Genomic DNA, 19,831 nt, shown 5'->3' on the forward strand with positions numbered 1-19,831 from the left:
TCAATTCTTAGGATTCTACAGAGTGTTTCCTTTCTTATTTTTTCCTGTATAACCACACTGAATAAAAGGTAAAATAAAACAACAAAATAGAAAGGCATAGTCAGGCCATTCTGCTACCGAACATAGGGGTGGATTTACTAAACACAATGAGCATAGGAGTGAGCACAGAGTGTGCCTGGGCACACCCTAAACACCCCGTGTAGCGCAGATTCTCCGTTTAGACCCCTGATATTTCACCAAAGCCCCCTATAGGGACTCCTAAAAAAAATTGTAAAAACGAAATAAAATTGTAAAAAAAAAAAACTACTGACACCATCCACTGCCCAACTGACACTGTCAGTATATATACACATGCATAATGTTTGAGCTTTGGGGTGCACACCCTAATGCAATAGGCTGTGCACACCTATGACAATGAAACTGTGCACTTTGCCAGAGCTTAGTAAATGTGGAAAAGCTTCACTTTACAAAGATTACCCAATCCCATGCAAGAGAAAAAAACAGCATTTTTGCTTGTACATGATTGGATCATGGAAGTCAGCAGTGCTTCCCCTTATTTACTAAGCTCATGAGCAATTACACTTGCAAAGTGCACAGTTAATTTGCCTTTAGTAAATTAACTCCAATTTATTCTATGAACGGATTTAAATGAACTAGTCCTAAATCCAATCTCAGAAGAACATGGTCACCATTTTCAGACTAAATAACCTTGCAACATGAAGAGCAGCGAGAAAAAAGAAGGAAAACAGAACGCAGAGAAATAAAGATGGTGGCCTAAAAGGTAAATTTGTGCTTAACTAAATAGGGTATCTACATTGTGGACAGTTTCTGACAATGCTACTTGTCTGGCTGTCATGCTGATCAAATGGCTACAATGCTTTCTAAATCTGAACAGAGAAAGCATATGATATGTGAAGTCAACCTCTAATCCATATATTTGTTCTGGACGATTCAAAAGTGATTATAACCAGAAAACTCAGCATGAAAGCCAGGCAGCTAGCAATTGCAGAGGTCACCAATCACAGCCTATAAGTACATCAACTGGAAAATGATGTTTCCTACCTGTGTATCCCCCAGTGGACTTGATATACATCTGCCCATAATGCTCTTCCACCATAGTGTCATAGGCCTCATCATCCTCCTCATCTTCCTCATTGTGGTAGGATGTTGGGCTGTCCGTGGTCGGTATGCTGCTTGCACTAGGACTTGTGCGCTCCCCTTGTGAATACGACACTTGCTGTACATTGGGGAAGAGCGTAGCTAGGCTAGACATACCATAGTAAGAAACCCGCTGTAGTTTTGGCGGGGCCACTGCAGACAAGGCTCCTCCCGTGCTGTCCCTGTTTTGAGTCTCCGTCGGCCTCTTGCCAGGCACATTGGGTACCGCAATAGGCTGCACCTCCAAGCTCTCATTTTTCACTCGGGTGAGAAGCGGGATGGGCATGGAAGGAGACATTACATAGGAAGCAGAGGTGGCAGTAGCTGTTGTCTGGTTGCAGGGGCTCTGGGGTTCCGAACTGGTATCTTCAATCATGGTGGTCTGAGAGTCACAATGAGGTGAGCTCACCTTGAACATCAAGTCTGTCCCTCGCTCTACGATGTGCTGAATCTGAAGGAAGCCGGCCGTGTACATCACCACCAGCTGCTCGCTAGCCGCCATAGTCAACTTCCCAGTGTAGCAAAATGACAGTATTTGCTGGAAGCACGCTGGCGGCACCGTAGCCGGCAACTCAAAGGCGCTCTTGCTGTTGCCACTGAACAGATCTCTGAAGTATAGGCTGCTGGCTGCCAGAACAGCACGGTGCGCCTTGAAGGCCTGGCCTTTCACCACAATGGAAACATCGCAGTATAGTCCCATAAGCCTCTGCTCGTTCAGGCATCCCAAGACGGTGTTCCCAAAATTGGGAATTTCTATGTGTAACATCTGTGACATGGCTGGGCAGTGACGTAGCAGGCTTCGGACATTCAACAGGGTTGCGACAGAGATTGTTCACATCTGGAAAAAAAAAAAAAAAAACAAGTTTGGATTAATAAATAAATGAAACCTAAAAAGCCAGTTTATATGAATTATAATATACAAGAGTTTTCATCACAAATCTAAAGGAGAGGAATTTTGGAGTTTACTAGTAGAGGAGATATGCAGCTAAATCTCTGATCCTCTGATTTAGTGCCTATTCACATTGCCCTGGACAGCTGCCGCACACTAAACCGCAGAGGTTTAGTGTACGGCAACTGTCTTTTCTGGCTACAGTGAGCTTGCAGTAGGGGGCAGTGTAATGCGAGTTTCAAAGGATTACACAACTCCCTTTTTACATTCAACTTTATTCGAAGTGTACAAAGTAATGCTTCATTCAAGTCACTGTACAGCAGCACATGTAGTGCACTGCGCTGCTGTACAGTGACATGCTCCTGTGCGCTGCGATAAAATTCAGCATGTCTGCATTTTATTGCAGCTCACTGCAGTGCAGCCCCAGGCTGCATTGCAGAGTGAATATGACACATAGAAAGCAAGTTTTGTCTGTGTGTCCTAGGGGTTCTACAAGTTCAGAAAAATGTTTGTCACCACAATATATACAGTAGGTGAACTGGCCCTAAAGTCTTTTTAGCACACAGCAAAGTTCCTGCCAGTAATTCTATTGTGGGACATGATAAAAGCTGCTCCCCCCGTTGAGTGGTTGTGCTCAGCTATCCAGCAACAGCAGTCGCCAACATTTTTAATGACATTTTTATGTACATGTTTGTGAATGATGGTTGTAGCCGTTTAATAATTAGTATGCTCTGTAATCTTTGTGGGTTATAGTGTAATGTTTATGTGAAGTAGTTTGTTGTAATTTGCACATTTCAACTTGCTGCGGCACATTTTCATGATCATATTTCATGTAGGGATTAGGTGTGCCCTCTAGTGGTTATAAGCAAGATAGATGGCAAAGTCAGTATCCTTCCTTCCGAGGAAAAAACCTACAGCGAGGTAAGCCACCTGGAAAATGCACAGTGTTCAATGAGATACAAAGTGGCTTGTGTAGCTAGAAAGTGAGATTGAATAAAAAATGTTTTAATTTTTCAACTTAACGCCAGTCATGATTTTCTATAGCTCCCATGCAATGACATTTCTATTACAGCCATGGCAACCACACTCTGTTTCACAACAGAATTTCCCAGGATCCTCGACCCCCTGTAACTAGTTCATGACCTACTGCAGAACTTCTACGGTGTTTTAAAGGTCAGATTACTGACAGCTTTAAGTGCACAGAACGTAACATCCCTGTGAATGTTAGTAGGGAACTGGATGCTTCATATCTGGTTTATGTTCACATATAAAAGGTAAATTGGGATTATTATTATTAATAAGGATTTATATAGCGCCAACAGCATGCACAGCACTTTACAACATGAGCGCAGACAGTGAAGTTACAATACAATTGAATACAGGAGGGATCAGAGGGCCTTGCTCATTAGAGCTTACAATCTAGGGGATGCAATTTTTCCCTAAAGTGGTACTAAAGGCAAAATAAAAAATGACATATATAACGTACTATGTTAGTAGCATTAACCAAGCATTCTTGGTTAAGCCCTCCTCGTAACTTCATTTTTTACCTGTGGTTTCTGCTGTTATTTGTCAACTTCCTTAAACAGACCAAGCTGTCCAGCACAAGTAGCAGTTAGTGGCCATTTAACACTGACAGAAGTGCTGGCAACAGTATAAAAATACAGAGGAATTTGTGCCAACATCCCAATTAATAACAATATTCAGGAACAACATTTTTGTGGTGGGACTTTTTTGGCACAATGTATACCAAAATTTTTGACACAAATTTTATACTATTAAAAAAAAAAAAACCCTTCAATTTTTTTGAAGGTAAGGGAAAATTGTATGGGAAATGTTAGAGGAGATTGCAGGCTGAATCCAGAGTAGTGTTTTGGGAGAAGGGCTTCTATGTTTTGTGCTTTTATTACATCCGTTTGGGAACCGTTTGGGACCCTGGACTGTTGGAATTTGTAACATCTTGCTAAAGCCTCTTAAAGGGCTTCTTCCTGTTGGGAAAACCAAACTCAGTATACCCATGGGGCTGTGGACTATTGGAAATAAGATCTGTATCAGCCTGCAAAATCCTCTTAAAGGGGATCCTCCAAACCTCCCCTGTTGCCTCTAATCGGGTGGATCATAGGGAGCAGACAGTGTTTTTAGTGCGTGGCTGACTAAATCTACTAATTGGCACTCTATGTTCTCCCTACCCCCTGAAGAAGACCGTTGGTTTTTCATAAGAATAACGCCAAATGTCTTGCAAGATCTGTTAGCATTGTGACGTTTAATGGAACATGGAGTGTGTAACTTTGTCCTCTTATTTGAGGAATGTATAACAATTTCCGGCCTTGATTTTGTGGAATTCTTTTTTTTGTACAATAGAAATTGAAGTTTTTGTTTTGTATAATATACAGCTTGTGCCAGAAATGTTGGTATACATTGGTGCCTAAAAAGTCCCACCACAAAAATGTAGTTCCTAAATAGTGCTTACAATGGTCTTTATCCCAAAAGAAAAAAAAAAACGGTTTCTGTAACTGCTTCAAGGAGAAGTATAACCAAAGCTTTTTTGGCTATACCTCTTCTATGGATCACATGAGTGCAGTTCGTCCTGCACTATGACCCGTTATCAGTCAACAGCAGGCTAAAACACGCTGTCGGATGACGTCACAGAGATGCTCTGATAAGATCCCATATGGTCAGGATCCACCCAGATGCCTAGACTGCCAACTGGCTCAGCCTTTCAGTGAGCCGCTGGGAGACTGAGCTAGCCGCTCCCGCCCTCTCCACAGACCAGCGCTCCAGTGAGCTCTGGAAGAGTGGAGTGAGAGTCGGAGACCGACAGTCAGGGCCAGGACAAGGGAAGGGCAGGAGGGGCAGCTGCCCTGGGCACAATAGTTTACTGTAGGGATGGGGGCGCCTTCCTTCTGTTGCAAGGCAGGAGAAGTGACAGTGGCAATGATTTTGAAATGCAAGCGACTGCTGTGTGTAGGATCCCCTAAGCTTGCACATCATGAACGGAATATGGACGCAGTTTGGCATCTTTGCCATAGGTGCTGGATGACCTTGTTGTGGCTCTGCTGAGAGTTGCCAGCTCTCTGCTCACTGAAGACCGAGAGCTGAGCGATCAGCTGTGTTTGATCGCTCAGTTCCCAATCCTTGAGGTGGCGGGGGACAGATGCAGCATCCGACCGATACAACATCAGCTCTGGGACTGATCATGTGATTATAGTACAAACAATTCTTCTTGGCACACGATTTTAAAGGATTTCAATGAAATGGCCTATCTTTGTATCCACATAACAGACATTTTGGATGAAACGTAGGTGGTTTTTATTCTCTGCCGGAAGTTTTCCACACAGTCAGGGACAAACAAGTTGTACAGGAAGAAGGTGATGTAGGTGCCTTTTTACAGTATGTCTGGCAGATCTCTGGTAAGGGCTTGGGCTTCAAACAACCCTCTGTTCTCTGGAACCATGGGCTGTAAATGACTAAGCAGAATCCCTCAGTATAAAAAGTAAACAGAGTTTATCTCTTCCCTGGAGATCCTTTGTGAAACAGAGCCCCTAGACAGGAGATAAACTTTAGACAACGTTCTGCTAGTTTTCATCAGCAAGCTCACTGGTAGCAGATGGAGAATGATTGTGTCTGCTGGCACAGGGAAGAGCGGAGAACCCCAGTTCACGCAAAAAAGGCTGTAAATCGTTCTGTCTGGTTATTATGCCTCAAACATGCAATATGTTATGGATTTTCAACTTATGTTAGCACTCATCGACTCAGCGCTGACTCACCGCACTTCGCCAGCGAGGAATGTGAGCACACTGCAGAGAAAATGTGAACTTGGTCTTTATCAACCTGACTAATCCCAAATGAAAGGACAATCGGTGAGAGCCCCTCGTACAGCCAGGACCGTGGTGAGGGGGGGACAGAGCTAGATGCCGATTGACATTGACTAAGACTATTTAAAGAGTATCTGAAGACAAAGCTTTCTATTTTTTTTTTTTTTAATAAAGCATGTAATGGTTAGAACTTTTATCAGTTCTTGTTTTCTTCGTCTCTCTCCTGTTTGAAGGACTTCTTCTAAAGTGACAATCAAGTATGTATTCTTAAAGTGGTATTAAAGGATAACACTAATGTTTCATCCCCTTCTTCCTACCTATCCTGCATAAAAAATCTGTATACTTACCTTTTTTTAATCCCGTCCGGTCATGTGATTCCTGTGTAAGGGAGTGCTCTACAATGGCTGTGAATTCTGGGAGTTGTTACATCACTCATAGGCTCCCATGGCCCAACCATTGTTGGCTCTTCCTCCTCTTCCCTGAAGCAGCTGCTCACTGACACAGGGAAGCTGGAGCTGCAGGATCATGTCACCAGACTGGAGGGAATTAAAAAAGAGGTAAATACGTATGCAGGATACGTAAGAGGATGGGGAAGAGAACATTTTTAGGAATAGTTAAAAACTTTGGCTTTTCTTCCAAATTAGTTATTTTTTCTCCTGCTGTGATCTGACTTTCTGTCAGAGGGTAGCTACGTTCCTTCTTCATGGTCCCACTGTATGTAGGAACTTAGCCATCCACTACAGCTCACTCCCGAGATGAACTAAGGACTATGAACGATGGGATTTGTAGTGTGCTTAGACTAGTGTGAAGTGCTCATTCCAAACAAAAGTGAAGGTAAAAGGAGATGTTTCGTACCCGCTCCCACTTCTGCTCGGCTTGCCTAGGTGACCTGAGTGGAAGTCCCAGCACCCCTCCCCCCCCCCGCCCCAACCTTCTGGGACACTTCACAGGTCCCAGAAGGTTGCAGGACCATTCACAAAGCACAGCTTGTGCTATCGCAGTGGCCAGCCGGCTGTGGAGCCCCAAGGAGTCACAGCCGGCTGTCCACAGTTAACATTCCGGCACCGGGGACAGAAGCCCGGTGAAGAAACCTGCTCTGGTGAGGATGGTGCTGGATCGTGGGACAGATGAGTGTCTGTTTATTAAAAGTCAGCAGCTTGGCTTTTGTAGTTGCTGGCTTTTAATTTTTGCACATCTGACTGAAGAACTGCAATAGGTAGTGGATATGTATGGATTATTTTTGAAGAATAAGGATATTGTTAGTGACACTTTAACTACTTGTCCTGGAGACACAACAGGGAAAGTCTCCCTAAAGTGGTAAAACTTTCTTAGGCAGTTGTCACTGGAACCCTCAATCTCTGTGCCAATGGTCATCAGGACTAATGGAGAGATAGAATCTTTCCAACAGGGACACAGGCAGTAATAAATATGAGGAAGGTGTTCTAACCCTTCCCTATACATTTTGGCTGATGATCCAATCTCAACTCTGGGTTTACACAGCAGGAAGTCAACTGTGTGTTTGAATAAATCTCCTCCTACTGTGTCATCTTCAACTACATAGCTAAACCTCTGATAAGATACGCACACATTTCTAAAAAAAATATTCAAATATGTTTCATATCTACTGGCCCTTTTATCTATGAATATATCTCACATTATTCACAACAAATTAGTTAGGGTTAGACACGTCACACAAAATTAACCATTAATGCCTTGTAAACAACCCAGTAACGTCGGGTGTCTCATGCTACATCGATGGCATTAGGGCCCAGACATCCCAAGTCTCCCGCATTTGTCTGCGGGCTCCCGGACACCCGCAAGCGCAAGGCAATCTCCCGGCTGGGCCTGTGACTCAGCCACAGACAGGAGTATCCCGAGAGGACGAATAGAGTACGGCCGCTTTGTTTGTGGCTGAGTGACAGGTGGATGTAAGTCGCTGCGAGCTGAGGCAGAGGGGGGGACAGCCCATACTTCTGTCCCCAGCCTGCTTTGGCTGCTGCATGGGAACTTTTTTGGGGGGTCGGTCTGGCCGATTCAGCAGAGAAGAAGGGGGGTGGGTGGAGGCAGAGAGAACACTGTGATCTGCAGGCTGTAGCAATTAAAAGAAAAAGAAACCTTTCCTCTGTCAAGCGGACTCTTTCTCCACTTTCGGCTGCAGCTGCGTAGTGATCTCCTGTGTGACAAGTACATGACAGTCCCGGTCTGCCCGGTGGATTGATATAGAAGAGACCGGGACTGTCATGTACTTGTCACACAGGAGATCACTGCGCAGCGGCAGCCGAAAGTGGAGATAGAGCCCGCTTGACAGGGGAAAGTTTTTTTTTTTTATTCTAATTGCTACAGACTGCAGATCAGTCTTCTGCCCCTGCCCACCCTCGTCCTGGGGAATTCTCTGATTGGGATGGCTCACCAGCTCCATTGCAGCAAGACACCAGGACCAGCAGCAAGCCCTTTTGCCCCAGCAGCCAGACCCTTAGTTCCAGCACCCAGATCCTTGGTCCCAGCAGCCGGACCCTTGGCCCCAGCAGTCGGACCCTTGGCCCCAGCAGCAAGGGCCTAACAGCCAGACCCCAGGCTCCAGCAGTCAGACCCCTGGCCTCAGCAGCCGGCCCCAGCAGCCAGACTCCAAAACCAGCAGCCAGACACTTGGCCCCAGCAGCCGTCCCATTGGCCCCAGCACCAGCAGCCAGACCCCAGGACCGTTAGCCTAGCCCCAGCAGCTGTGTGATCAGGCTGCATTTCATTGGGCATTTGTAAGGCTGCATTTCATGGGCACTGGTATAGCTTCATTTAACTGGCAGTGATCAGGCTGCATTTAATTGGCACTGGTAAGGCTGCATTTTATTTGGGGGGGGGGTCCGCACCGGGGGGACGTGTCACCTCCCTGAAATTAGTTTTTGCTGGTCGGGATGACTGAGGTCCTCATAAATGGACAGGCTGGAAATCTGTCAACAAGGGGACAATCAGAAGCACAATCTGACCATTGAATGGTCGATATTTGTCATTGCAGGGACGTGTGAATTTTTAGAGCCCCATCCAGCTTTTCATGTGGAGGGCAGGCAGTTTGCAGGTACCCTCAGCGGTCGACTTAATCTCTAAGGGAATGACGGCAGTAGCTGGTCAAACAATCTGAACCGGGGATGTCTGCTGGAGCCCATACACACCATTGTCCCACATGAAACTGCCCACATGAGGCAGAGCTATCTCTTGTTTATATCTTAAAAGGGCCAAATTCCCCAAAGTTACTTGGACGCTCAGTAACAAGAACGTTACAAATGTCCACCACCTCCCTCAGCCTAAGTTCACACTCATGCCTTGCAATTTGACTGAGGATTGAGGTGCTATATCAAGGATAATGTCCAATGTGACTTCATGTGGGTTCAGGTGTGATTCCAATGCCATTTGGATACAGCTGTTATTCTCTCTTTGGAAATCAGCTCAGAAAAGCCTGCTAGAAATTGCACTGGAAACGAATAGCCTTTGAACACCTATGCATTTTCTATGCAGGTTCCACTAGACTCTATGGCATGGGTGCACAACCTTTCAGCTGTTGGGGAACTACAATTCCCAGTATGCCTCTGCCTTTGGGAGTCAAGCTTGTAACTGTCAGCGGCTTGCAATGCCTCATGGGACTTGTAGATCCGCAACAGCTGGAGGGCCACAGGTTGAGCACCCATGGAGATGAATATCGCATCGCACCAAACACACACAGGACACATTTTAAAAATGTATTGCATTCTGGCTGCATATATGTGAACGGCCACCATAGAAAGTCATGTTATTTGACTTGCCATGCATTTCCATGCGTTCTGAAACGCATACCAAATCGCATCAGTGTGAACAAGTGCTCGATGTCCAGAGAAACGTTAGAATGTAACAAGATTCATTCAAAATACAACCACAGCTTCTGACTCCAGACAACACTTATGGGTCTATTTATGAATGTTTTCACAAGACTCTCACAACCTTCTTCCATTTTTCTAATTTGAAAAGACGTGTGAATCCTGGAAGAAAGCTGTGTGAAAACATTTATATATAGACTGTGGATGTAAACAGAAGTTAAAAGGACTACATGTTTTCCACTGCTGATTATTCTACAAGAGCAGTATGAAAAAAATAAACAATTGTCAATCTCTTTTCGCTTCCATCTACAACACTGAGATCTTGGTAACACAACTGATTTATTTTAAAAGGAGAAACACTGTGAAAGCATCCTGTGCATCTAATCTAGCAGCACAGGTCCTAATAGTAAAGAAAATTTCTACATATAAAAAAAAACCCTGGGTCCCCATGTCTTAGAATCAGCTTTAGAATTTTGAGTTTCTGTGACCACAGTACACTCCTCACTCTCTATGTTCAATAGATCATCTCCAAGCCTGTTTTCTTGTGAAATGCAGCACTCTCAGCATTAAGCCATACATTTTGAAGATCTCTCAAGTTCCATACACCTCCTGAAGTTAATCCATTTATATCACCTGCGATGAGTGGCAGCCTATGTCCTAGTTCTGGCTGCTCAAATTCCATTTGATTTTACCAGTTGTGTTATGTGTAGCAGGGATGCCAATTTTTGCAAAGCCGGACACTCTGTTCTTTGTTGTGCTCCTTTCATTGGCTGTCAGTCATCCTGACACATGGGCCCTAGATACATAGAGTGGTGGGAGTTGTCTATTCATTTTGTTTGCCGTAGGTTTATGTCCTACGTTAATGTACACAGCTATAAAGCAGCACATTTATTGTGAATGGGTTGTCAATGCAAGTTTTAATAGACCTGCACTTTTTGTTTCCCCAACATGAGTTAAGCATGTGGGGTAAGGGTGCCATTTAAAATAAATGATGTGTATGTGTGTTGTGGTAACATGCGATATAAAACACATGCTGACGCAAAGCGTAGATATGAATAAAAAGAGCTACTAAACACTTACAATAATGTTAGCGGACCCTTTGTTGTAGCTAAGATTCCAAACAATCATTTACACATGAGGGATTCCTAAGACACTGGCAGAGAAAAGGCTCATTCCCACAGCTATCTTGTCTTGTCCAGCAGGTCATTTTGGACAAATAACATTGAAGCAAAGTTGTTTTTTTCTTGAACTACAAAATCCAGGTAGGCAATCTTTCCACTGCCGAAGGTATTAGAGGATCAGACAACTACACGGCGAGTACTGTACGTCAGCAATTTCTGGGAAATCCAGAATTATTCCTAAACCCCCGGGGGCTAGAAGTAAATCTGAAGCAATCCTCTCACCTCTCGGGTGCAGGTGCTGAAATTCTCAAGTGGTCAAAAGTATAACGAAGGCTCCTGCCAACTTGCAGAAATCAGGACAGGTTTTAACTTTGGGGTTTTGGTTCCTGAAGTAAGACCACCCTGCTAACAAACTGGATATTATAAGAAGGACTGTGACATATGCAACTATGAAAATAATATTACCAGTTTCATGGTAGGTAAGCTGGTAAAGGTTTCAATTTTAGAGTGCATTTTGCTTTTTCATATAGCTCTGATATGTTCCATAGTGCTGTACAGAGAATACTAAACCAGTCACATAAGTCTCTGACCAGAGGAGCTTACACTCTAATGCCCCCACCACAATCACCTGTTATGATTATTATACATTTATATAGTTCTTTTGTATTCTGTAGATTCTACAAAACACACTAAGCCAGTCACATCAGTCTCTAACCAGGGAAGCTTACACTCTAATGTCCCACTCAAGTCATGTTACGACTATCATACATTTATATAGCAAATTCTGCAGTGTTATACAAAAAACATTGAATCAGTCTCTGACCAGAGGAGCTTACACTCTAATGTTCCTCCACAATCGTATGCTCTATTATACATTTATATAGCTCTTTCTAATTCTGAAGTGTTATACAAAAAACACTGAATCAGTCTCTAATCAGGAGCTTACACTCTAATGTCCCACCACAGTCACGTTATGACTATTATACATATTTATAGTTCTTTCATTATCTGCAGCGTTGTACAAAAACATTGAACCAGCAACACCAGTCTCTGACCAGAGGAGCTTACACTCTATTGTTTCTCCACAATCATATGTTCTGATTATTATACATTTATATAGTTCTTTCATATTCTGCAATGCTGTACAAAAAAACATTCAACCAGCCACATCAGTCTCTGACCAGAGGAGCTTACACTCTAATGTCCCTCCACAGTCACAAACAAATATTTATATACATGTCTATAGCTCTGACATATTCCGCACTGCTGTACAGAGAATACTAAACCATTAATTTCAGAGGAGCTTACACTCCAATATACCTACTACAATTATTAGAATATGGGGAGATTAGTCAGAGCTATACAAATATTTTCTGACACACACAAGCCAACTTAGATAACGTTAATTAATCTATCAGGTTTGAATTGTGGCAGGGAGAGGATCCACTTGAAAGAAACCTGAATAAACATGGGAAGAAATTGCAAACTCCATACAAATAATATCCTTGATGGGAGCCAAACACAGGACCCCCAGTGCTGCAAGGAAAGATCCCAACCACACCACAAAGGAATCACTACACTGTCCTAGTAGTTTAGACAGCTCTTACAGCCGTCTGCAGAATGTTCCCACAAACACAACATTCGGTCAATGACAATGTGCAAAGTGCAATAACCAATCCTCGCTGCTCATTCAATTGCTTCACTGACAAAGCTGCCCATGTCTGTGTTCTCCCTGGAAAAGAGCAAAATCTCAACATGTCCCATTGGGCACAAGGATTACTTTGAGATTCTGTACAGGGATAATGGAACAAGACAGCTGGTACAGACTGTTTCTAACCTTATTTTCTTGGTCTGCCTCAATTCGCCAGACAGGTGAATTTACTGATGGTTCAGCCATTTTTCTATTCTTAATGCGAGTTGGACATTCTATTTAGGAAGTGGATGTTCCACCGCAGAGCCATGCCAAGGGCAGCGCTGTGGCTTTGTGATTGGCATGACATACTGGGATCTGGGTTCATATACCAATACGACTTTATCTGCATGAAGTTTCCTCCAGCTGCTAAGGTTTCCTCCCACAAAGCAGAAACCCACTGGTAGATTAATACATTGTAAGCTTCTCTAGTGCAAAAAGTGAAGTTAATGGTTTAGTGTACTCTACACAGCATTGCAGAAAATGTATAATAATAATAATAATAATAATAATAATGACTGTGGTGGAACATTAGAGTGTAAGCTCCTATGGTGCAAAACTTATACACCTGGTTCAGTGTATTCTCTCTACAGCGCTCAAAATATGTCAGAGCTATATCATTGTTAAAAAATTAGCATGTGACTGTGGTGGAGACATTGGAGTGTAAGCTTCTATGGTGCAGAGACTGACGTGAATGGTATGATGTTCTCTGTACAGCACTGTAAAATATGTCAGAGCTTTATAAATGTAAATTAGTAATAGTGTGTTACTCTGGTGGGGACATTAGAGTGCAAGCTCCTATGGTGCAGAGCTTGTGCACCTGGTTCAGTGTGTTCTCTGTACAGCACTCAAAATATATCAGAGCTATATCATTGTATATCTAATGTCCCACCACAGTCACAATAGCATGTGACTGTGGTGGGACATTAGAGTGTAAGCTCCTGTGGTGCAGAACCTGTACACCTGGTTTCAGTGTGTTCTCTGTACAGCTCTCAAAATATGTTAGAGCTATATCACTGTTTAATATTAGTATGTGACTGTTGTGGGGTCATTAGAGTGTAAGCTCCTATGGTGCAAAGACTGATGTGAATGGTACAATGTTCAATGTACAATGTTCTCTGTATAACACTGCAGAATATGCCAGAGCTTTATAAATGTAAATTAGTAATAGTGTGTTACTTTAGTGGGGACATTAAAGTGTAAGCTCCTCTGGCACAGAGACAGATGAGGCTGTTTTAGTGTTCTATGAACAGCACTGCAGAATATGTCAGCGCTATAAGGACATTAGAGCAATAATAAAACATAAAAAAGCATAACTGATATTGATTATCATTTGCGTCAACAGAACTAGCCATTCCCAGAAGGAAATCACCCCTGGACACAGCTGCCCCAAACATTCCTAGTAAAGCGCACATAGACCAAACCCTGCACAAGAGGACACCTGTATGCTAAAAGGCTAATAAAAATATATTTAATAAGTTATCTTATCTCTCTAGCATGTAATTGCAACCTTAAAAAAGATATAAAACCTTTTACCGCTCTCTCTAGCATGCCTGTAAACATTCACCTACTGAGAAAAACTTTTGATTTATTGACCAGCGGATGTAGTCGCAGCCGAGCAAAAAGGAAAAAATAAGAAAAATAATAATAAATCTGATGCTGGTGGGATGGAGAGCTGCCTCAAGACACAAAACTGGTTAACCCACTCAAGGCTTGGCCAGAGAACTGAACCTTGGTAGGGAAGGGGTTAAATGGCTGGCAGGACAGTGACAATAGAGATGTCACGGGAAACACAGGTCTTGCTCTAGGCTGCGTTTTGAACGCAAGGTCGTTGTACTTACATGGCTGGGATTTTCTTTATGGGGATAGGGGGGCTTCCTGATTGTCCAAAGGCGACACTGGTGGCTGGTTTGCGATGACATCCGAGGCAAACAAGGCGCCAGTCAGCGCACTCCTGTTTGTGTGGCATGTGCTGGCGATGGAATAAACTGAATGGGCATTACAGCCTATAGAACATGCTGCAGTGCGAACTGAGAATTCTAAATTTTTAATACCCCTTCGGGAAGGGAGGGGGGAAGTGGGGGAGGGGGGGGGCACCTCTGTGCCTCTATTTGGAGACTCCTATGATCTTTGCTCTCTGAAAGATTTGAAAATGAGAGTTGAGAAAAGTGCAAGGATGCTTTTCTTTTTTTTTTTTCCCAAGTCAGACATGAAACCTCTAATGCATCCCCCCCCCTCCTCCCTTTTTCCTCTGTGTCTGGGATCTAAGACGATGCAGTGAGCTCAAAAAACCCTTTAATATGTGTCGCTATCCTCAGTAATATGTGTCGCTATCCTCAGTCCGTGTTAGAGTATTGCATCCAATTACCTCCCGGCAGGGTATGTCAGGACAATACACAGACACTTGTGCTGTAATAACATTTGTCGTTTGCTGCATTAAAGCGGAAGAGAACACTTCCCAAATCCCACTGACACATGCCAAAAAATGGATCATTTACAAAACATATGCATGACAGTAGTAACCCTACTGAACAGGTCACCGCTATTACCTTCCAAACCCCAGGATATAATTACTAAAGCTGCCTTCCCTTTAAAGCCCATACAAAGACTAGGTCTGGGATTTAGAATCACCGTGAAATCGTTCGTCCGAGGGAGGAACGAGTCAAACTATTGTGTCCCCCATGTTGATAAGCAGACAGAGAATAGAGACACAGACAGACATGCGATAGGGGAGGAGGGCTAGATGTCCCACTTCTAATGTCTGCAAACCGTCACACACCAACGCAAGCTTTAACGACTCCATAGAAAACCTTCGCAGCATCACAAACTTGCCCGACAGCTCTGCACCTACCTTAAATCACCAGAGTGGTCCCAAGTATCCAGACATCGGTCGGGAGGAGAGAAGACAGTGCGTCCCACTTTGTTTTCTTCGGCTCACTATCAAGCGTCGAGGGAGGAAAAGAGAGAAAAAAATATATACATCAGCATCCGAGAAAAGCCTCTGTTTTTGGATCTCAAGGTTTTAGCAAGTCAAAATGTCCAACACAGCAGTGCATAGCATGTCAATGACTGTGGCCGGATGCAGATTAGCATTCAGAGGCTCTCTGCGCAATGAATAGCACCCTTTGATTAGAGACCTGAAGAACATGCCAGCCCAGAGCCTCAGCTTTCAGAAGAGAAAAAAAAAAAAAAAAAATCGAGGACGCTCAGTGCCAGAAGAATGCTCTCAGTGTTGGTACAAGGCAGACTTTTGATGAGTCACTGCAATGCAAACAAAGATGGCAGGAGTTTTTTTTTTTTTTACTGTACTGTATGCTGATGGGGTGCTTAGTGGTGCCACAGCAACACAGACAGGGCTGAGGATTTATGGTGCAGTTTTGCATATGAATGACACTGTAAACTGCCTCCCCTGCCATCCAGTCCGGAGTGTCAAAGCATTTCAACTATTCCAAACAGTCTGCAAGGTTGGCAGAGATGGTGTTTAACTCCTGCGGCTGGGAGGGGAGCTGCGAATGAGCAGCAGGCATGGTTGCAAAAGCTGGAAGGGTGCCAGGAATTTTACTGTACAGTGCTGCTATCTCCCTTTCTATTCTCTCTCTCTCACCAGTTTTAGGAGTGGGAGTTTCTATTAGGATCTGCTGCCCCTTTGCTGCAGGGCGGCAGGCACAGGGGTGCAGGGAGGGTCTGGCTGCCATACCAGTGAGCTGGCACCCCTGCCCTGGTAATGTTTTGCAGGACAAAACTACAGCCATGCCTGGGAACTGCCAAGACACTTATGTGACACCCCACTATTCAGGTTCACCAATGCTGTTTGATTTTCCCACAGATTTTCTTCTGTTCTCCTTACTTGAAATCTTTTTTTACCACCCCTCTGTTTGTGTTTGCGTTTCAAGAGTACCTCTAGTCTTTGATGCAGACCTTGCTCAATTCTGCGGCATATTGCTTTTTCAAACAGGCAAATGTGTCACTGGCAACACTTCCAAGACAATTGCACTTCCATTATTGCCAAGTTTAAAAAGACAGTTCACCCATTTTACTTAAGAGATCATGCTTGCCAGCCACCTACAGTGCATGGACTGTGTTACCCTCACATACATGAAAGTCCATAAAGAAGCCAACCTCTAGGTTTTAAGGTACCGTAATTTGAAATTGTGATATTAACCTCCACCTCCTACATGAACTTAGCCCTAATAAGCACCTCCTCAATTTAAAGGTCTGCGTTGATGGACTTTGTACGTACGTCAATGGAATCAGTTTGACATTAGTTTGAGATGATTCTGAGATCATTCAGAATTCTGACAGGTGCATTTAACCTGCTTCAAGTGACCTGTATAGAAATGCAAAACATACTGAGAAATGTCTGAGAAATAAAAATATTGCTGACACTGGTACACCCCTGCTGACTCCAAACAGGATGATCTGTGAATTCTCGCTGTGCAGACATTGAGACACAATAGACAAGACAACAATTTTCAGCTTAGTTTTGGTGATCTGATGTTTGGTGTTCTGCACAGAACTTCTGTACACAGTGCTTTTTGAAGGAGTTGTGGGCTGTCAGCCTAAACCAGCCTGACCATTCTCTTCTGACCTCTCTGATAAGTGTAAGTCCAGAATGACTAAAACCTCGGTCCAGTTTTCATTCTCCTTTGGGAGATTTCCTTTCACTTCCTGTTATGAAGATGGCATGGCAACAGCAATTACATTTCTAACAAACATTCAAACGCTTCCCCGTGCCATCCACAAGAGTCTGTGCCTACAGTAGGGGTTCCAAATTCAGAAAATCCTCCAAATGATAATCTTTGGTTACATAACCCCCCATATATTTTTGCTATGGGTTGTTTTACCCCAGCACTCGTTTTAGGAGTAGAACATAATACTGTCATTTTGTGATGGCAGTTGGTAAACAATGTGGCTAAACAAATGCCAATGCTAGATTCTCAATCACGGCTTAATACATAATCCTCAATCATCTGGAATTCACACAAAGAAACACTTTACTAGGTGAAGATTATCTTGAAAAAGTACAAAATGCGTACCAGCTTGACAGATTGCTAAGCATAGGGGGAGCAAGTTATAGTCACGTGTGAGGCTAGGCATTACATTAAACACAGATACACATGTTGTAATTTAAAGGCTACATTAACCTTTTGGGGGAAAAATAATAAATGCACATATTTTTGCAGAAGCCTGCAAAGCATTGTATCTGTGGTCAGTGGATCAGGGGTGCAATGTCAGGCTCCTGCAAATCAGTCCTATAGCTTTCAGCCTGTACCTCTGTATGGGCTATCGGTTTGAAAGTTTCAGGGCTTGTGAATGAACTAGGAGCGTGCTGAACAGTGCCTTTGCAGGTCATTGAAAACTACAAACTGTCTGCTGCGATGGGACTTGTAGTTCTCTCATTCAGATTCCAGTTCTTAAAAAGTGACAGTGGGTGCGGTCAGAGGATCTCCCACCCGCTGTCACAGTGTAACTTGTAACATACTCCTTTAAATGACCACTTCAAAGTCACAGAAAAAAAAAAAGATGTTTGTACTTACCGTACATTTTTTTTACTTGAAGTCCATTGAGGGACAAAAGTATTCAACAGCAATCGGGTTATATCTGCTGCCTACAGGTGGTTTGGACACTTGCAACCAGAAAAAAATTACTAAAGGCCAGTCCCCATATAACTCCATCTTTAACCACCATGCCTCAGTTTTGTAAGCAAGCAGTACATAAGGCCAATAAAAACAAGTGTGGCAAGACCTGTGTCCCTCAATCTACTCCAAGAAAAGAAAGGGGTGTCCAGTGTGGGTCCCAGGAGTTCAGGAATTCCGAAACAGTCAGGACAACCAAAAGCAGTCCAACTGAGAGGTGGGCAGAAGACACAGATTCATTTAGGATTGAAAAGGTGCTGTCTAGAACAACCAGAAGGACCAATGTCTGAAACTCGACTGAAAGAGGAGTAGTTGTTCCCAACAGGAATAGGGAACTGCCAAGGACCCAGGGGTGGTCACAGAGGATCAACCTGATGCTCAGACGAGAATAAAGATAGATGGATCAAAATGTGTCCGTTTCAACAGGGACCAAAATTTGATCTACCAATCAACTTCTGTACAACTACCCTGCTGGAGAATTTCCTCTCAATCAGTGTATTCTGATGACAGGGAAGTCTCTCCCCTGTCAGAATACAATGACACAGCGGGAGGATTCCCCCATCCACCTTGAACGTGTGGATAGGGTAATTGGGTCAGTTTGCTCAACTCGCTGGTTGAACGAAAACAACTGACTAATATATGGCCTGCTTAAAAAACACCACCAAAAAGAAATTACTACCTGCATAGATATACCAGCAGAAGCTTTGAATCAAACAGCTAGCAACAGGTGGAGTAATAACTACCCAAATGGTAGAACAGATCAACAACAAGAAAGGTCACCTCATCCCTTTAAAACCAAGCACATATTAATTACACAGGTTCTGTGGCTGATTAAGGTGGTAATTAAAATCTTTGCATCCTCGCTTGGTTAGTACAGCGGCTTCGATCGGAGCGGTCAGTTTTTTTTGTGCAACCCATCACCAAACGGTTAGTGTGTACCTGGTGTTCTATCGATCAGTGCATCCCTGTCAGATGATGCCTCCGATGATCTGCGCATGCACAGGACGCAACATCACTCTAGCTGATATGTTGATCAGCTGGCATTACGTCAACACTGCGCATGCGCAGATCGTCAGAGGCATTATCCTATGCCTGCCTCTCTGCTCATGCGGGAGAATTGAACGTGACAGGCAGATTTTGGTGTGTTGCACAATGATATGCGTCGCATAATGCCTCAGACGCTCTGCGCATGCGCGGTGTTGACGTCACACCAGCTGATCAACATATCAGCTGGAGTGACGTTGCATCCTGCACATATCGTCAAAGGCATTATCTGACGGGATGCACTTTTCTGCTAAACCTGCTGACAAGGGCTTAGGACACTTAATGCTTGGGACAAAGAATCCATAAGCTCCAGTGAGTGTGGGAACACTTAGGGGGCACAGCACAGAACTGCATAGAGTGTGAAAAACTGCACAAGATATTGATTTGAGCACATGCACTGGACTGGTGCGATTGAACAAAATATACATTATGGACATTAAGCACTTTATTGGATTTTGAGCACTTTAATGGATGTTTTGATTATTATGAAATATTGAGTTTTTATTTATTTAATGCACTTTGAAGTTGGATGAATAGGATAGCACTATGAGTTTGGACCTACTTTATTAGGGAAAACTGGACAACGGGTTCAAAGGGTAAGACCAGATGGTCTAAAGGCGACGATTTGACATGTGCAAA

The 19,831-nt window shown here is 43.6% G+C and overlaps 1 protein-coding gene across 8 annotated transcripts in view; it reads right to left on the reverse strand.

Annotated features, from left to right (window-relative positions):
- NACC2 (NACC family member 2) overlaps positions 1-19,831 on the reverse strand; it is a 250,949-nt gene that overhangs the window by 66,346 nt on the left and 164,772 nt on the right. For 4 of the 8 annotated variants that reach the window (XM_073599628.1, XM_073599629.1, XM_073599631.1 and 1 more), the window contains 2 exons: positions 15,364-15,449; positions 1,063-1,996 (listed from right to left, as the gene is read on the reverse strand). In XM_073599628.1, coding sequence (XP_073455729.1) covers positions 1,063-1,933 — 871 coding nt within the window. In that variant the 5' untranslated portion in view covers positions 1,934-1,996; positions 15,364-15,449. Of the gene's footprint in view, positions 1-1,062; positions 1,997-14,353; positions 14,512-15,363; positions 15,450-19,831 lie in introns of those variants that run through there. The other 4 variants (XM_073599632.1, XM_073599634.1, XM_073599635.1 and 1 more) reach the window with 2 other exon arrangements.

This window comes from Aquarana catesbeiana, linkage group LG09 (assembly GCF_042186555.1).
Source record: "Aquarana catesbeiana isolate 2022-GZ linkage group LG09, ASM4218655v1, whole genome shotgun sequence".
NCBI lineage: Eukaryota > Metazoa > Chordata > Amphibia > Anura > Ranidae > Aquarana > Aquarana catesbeiana.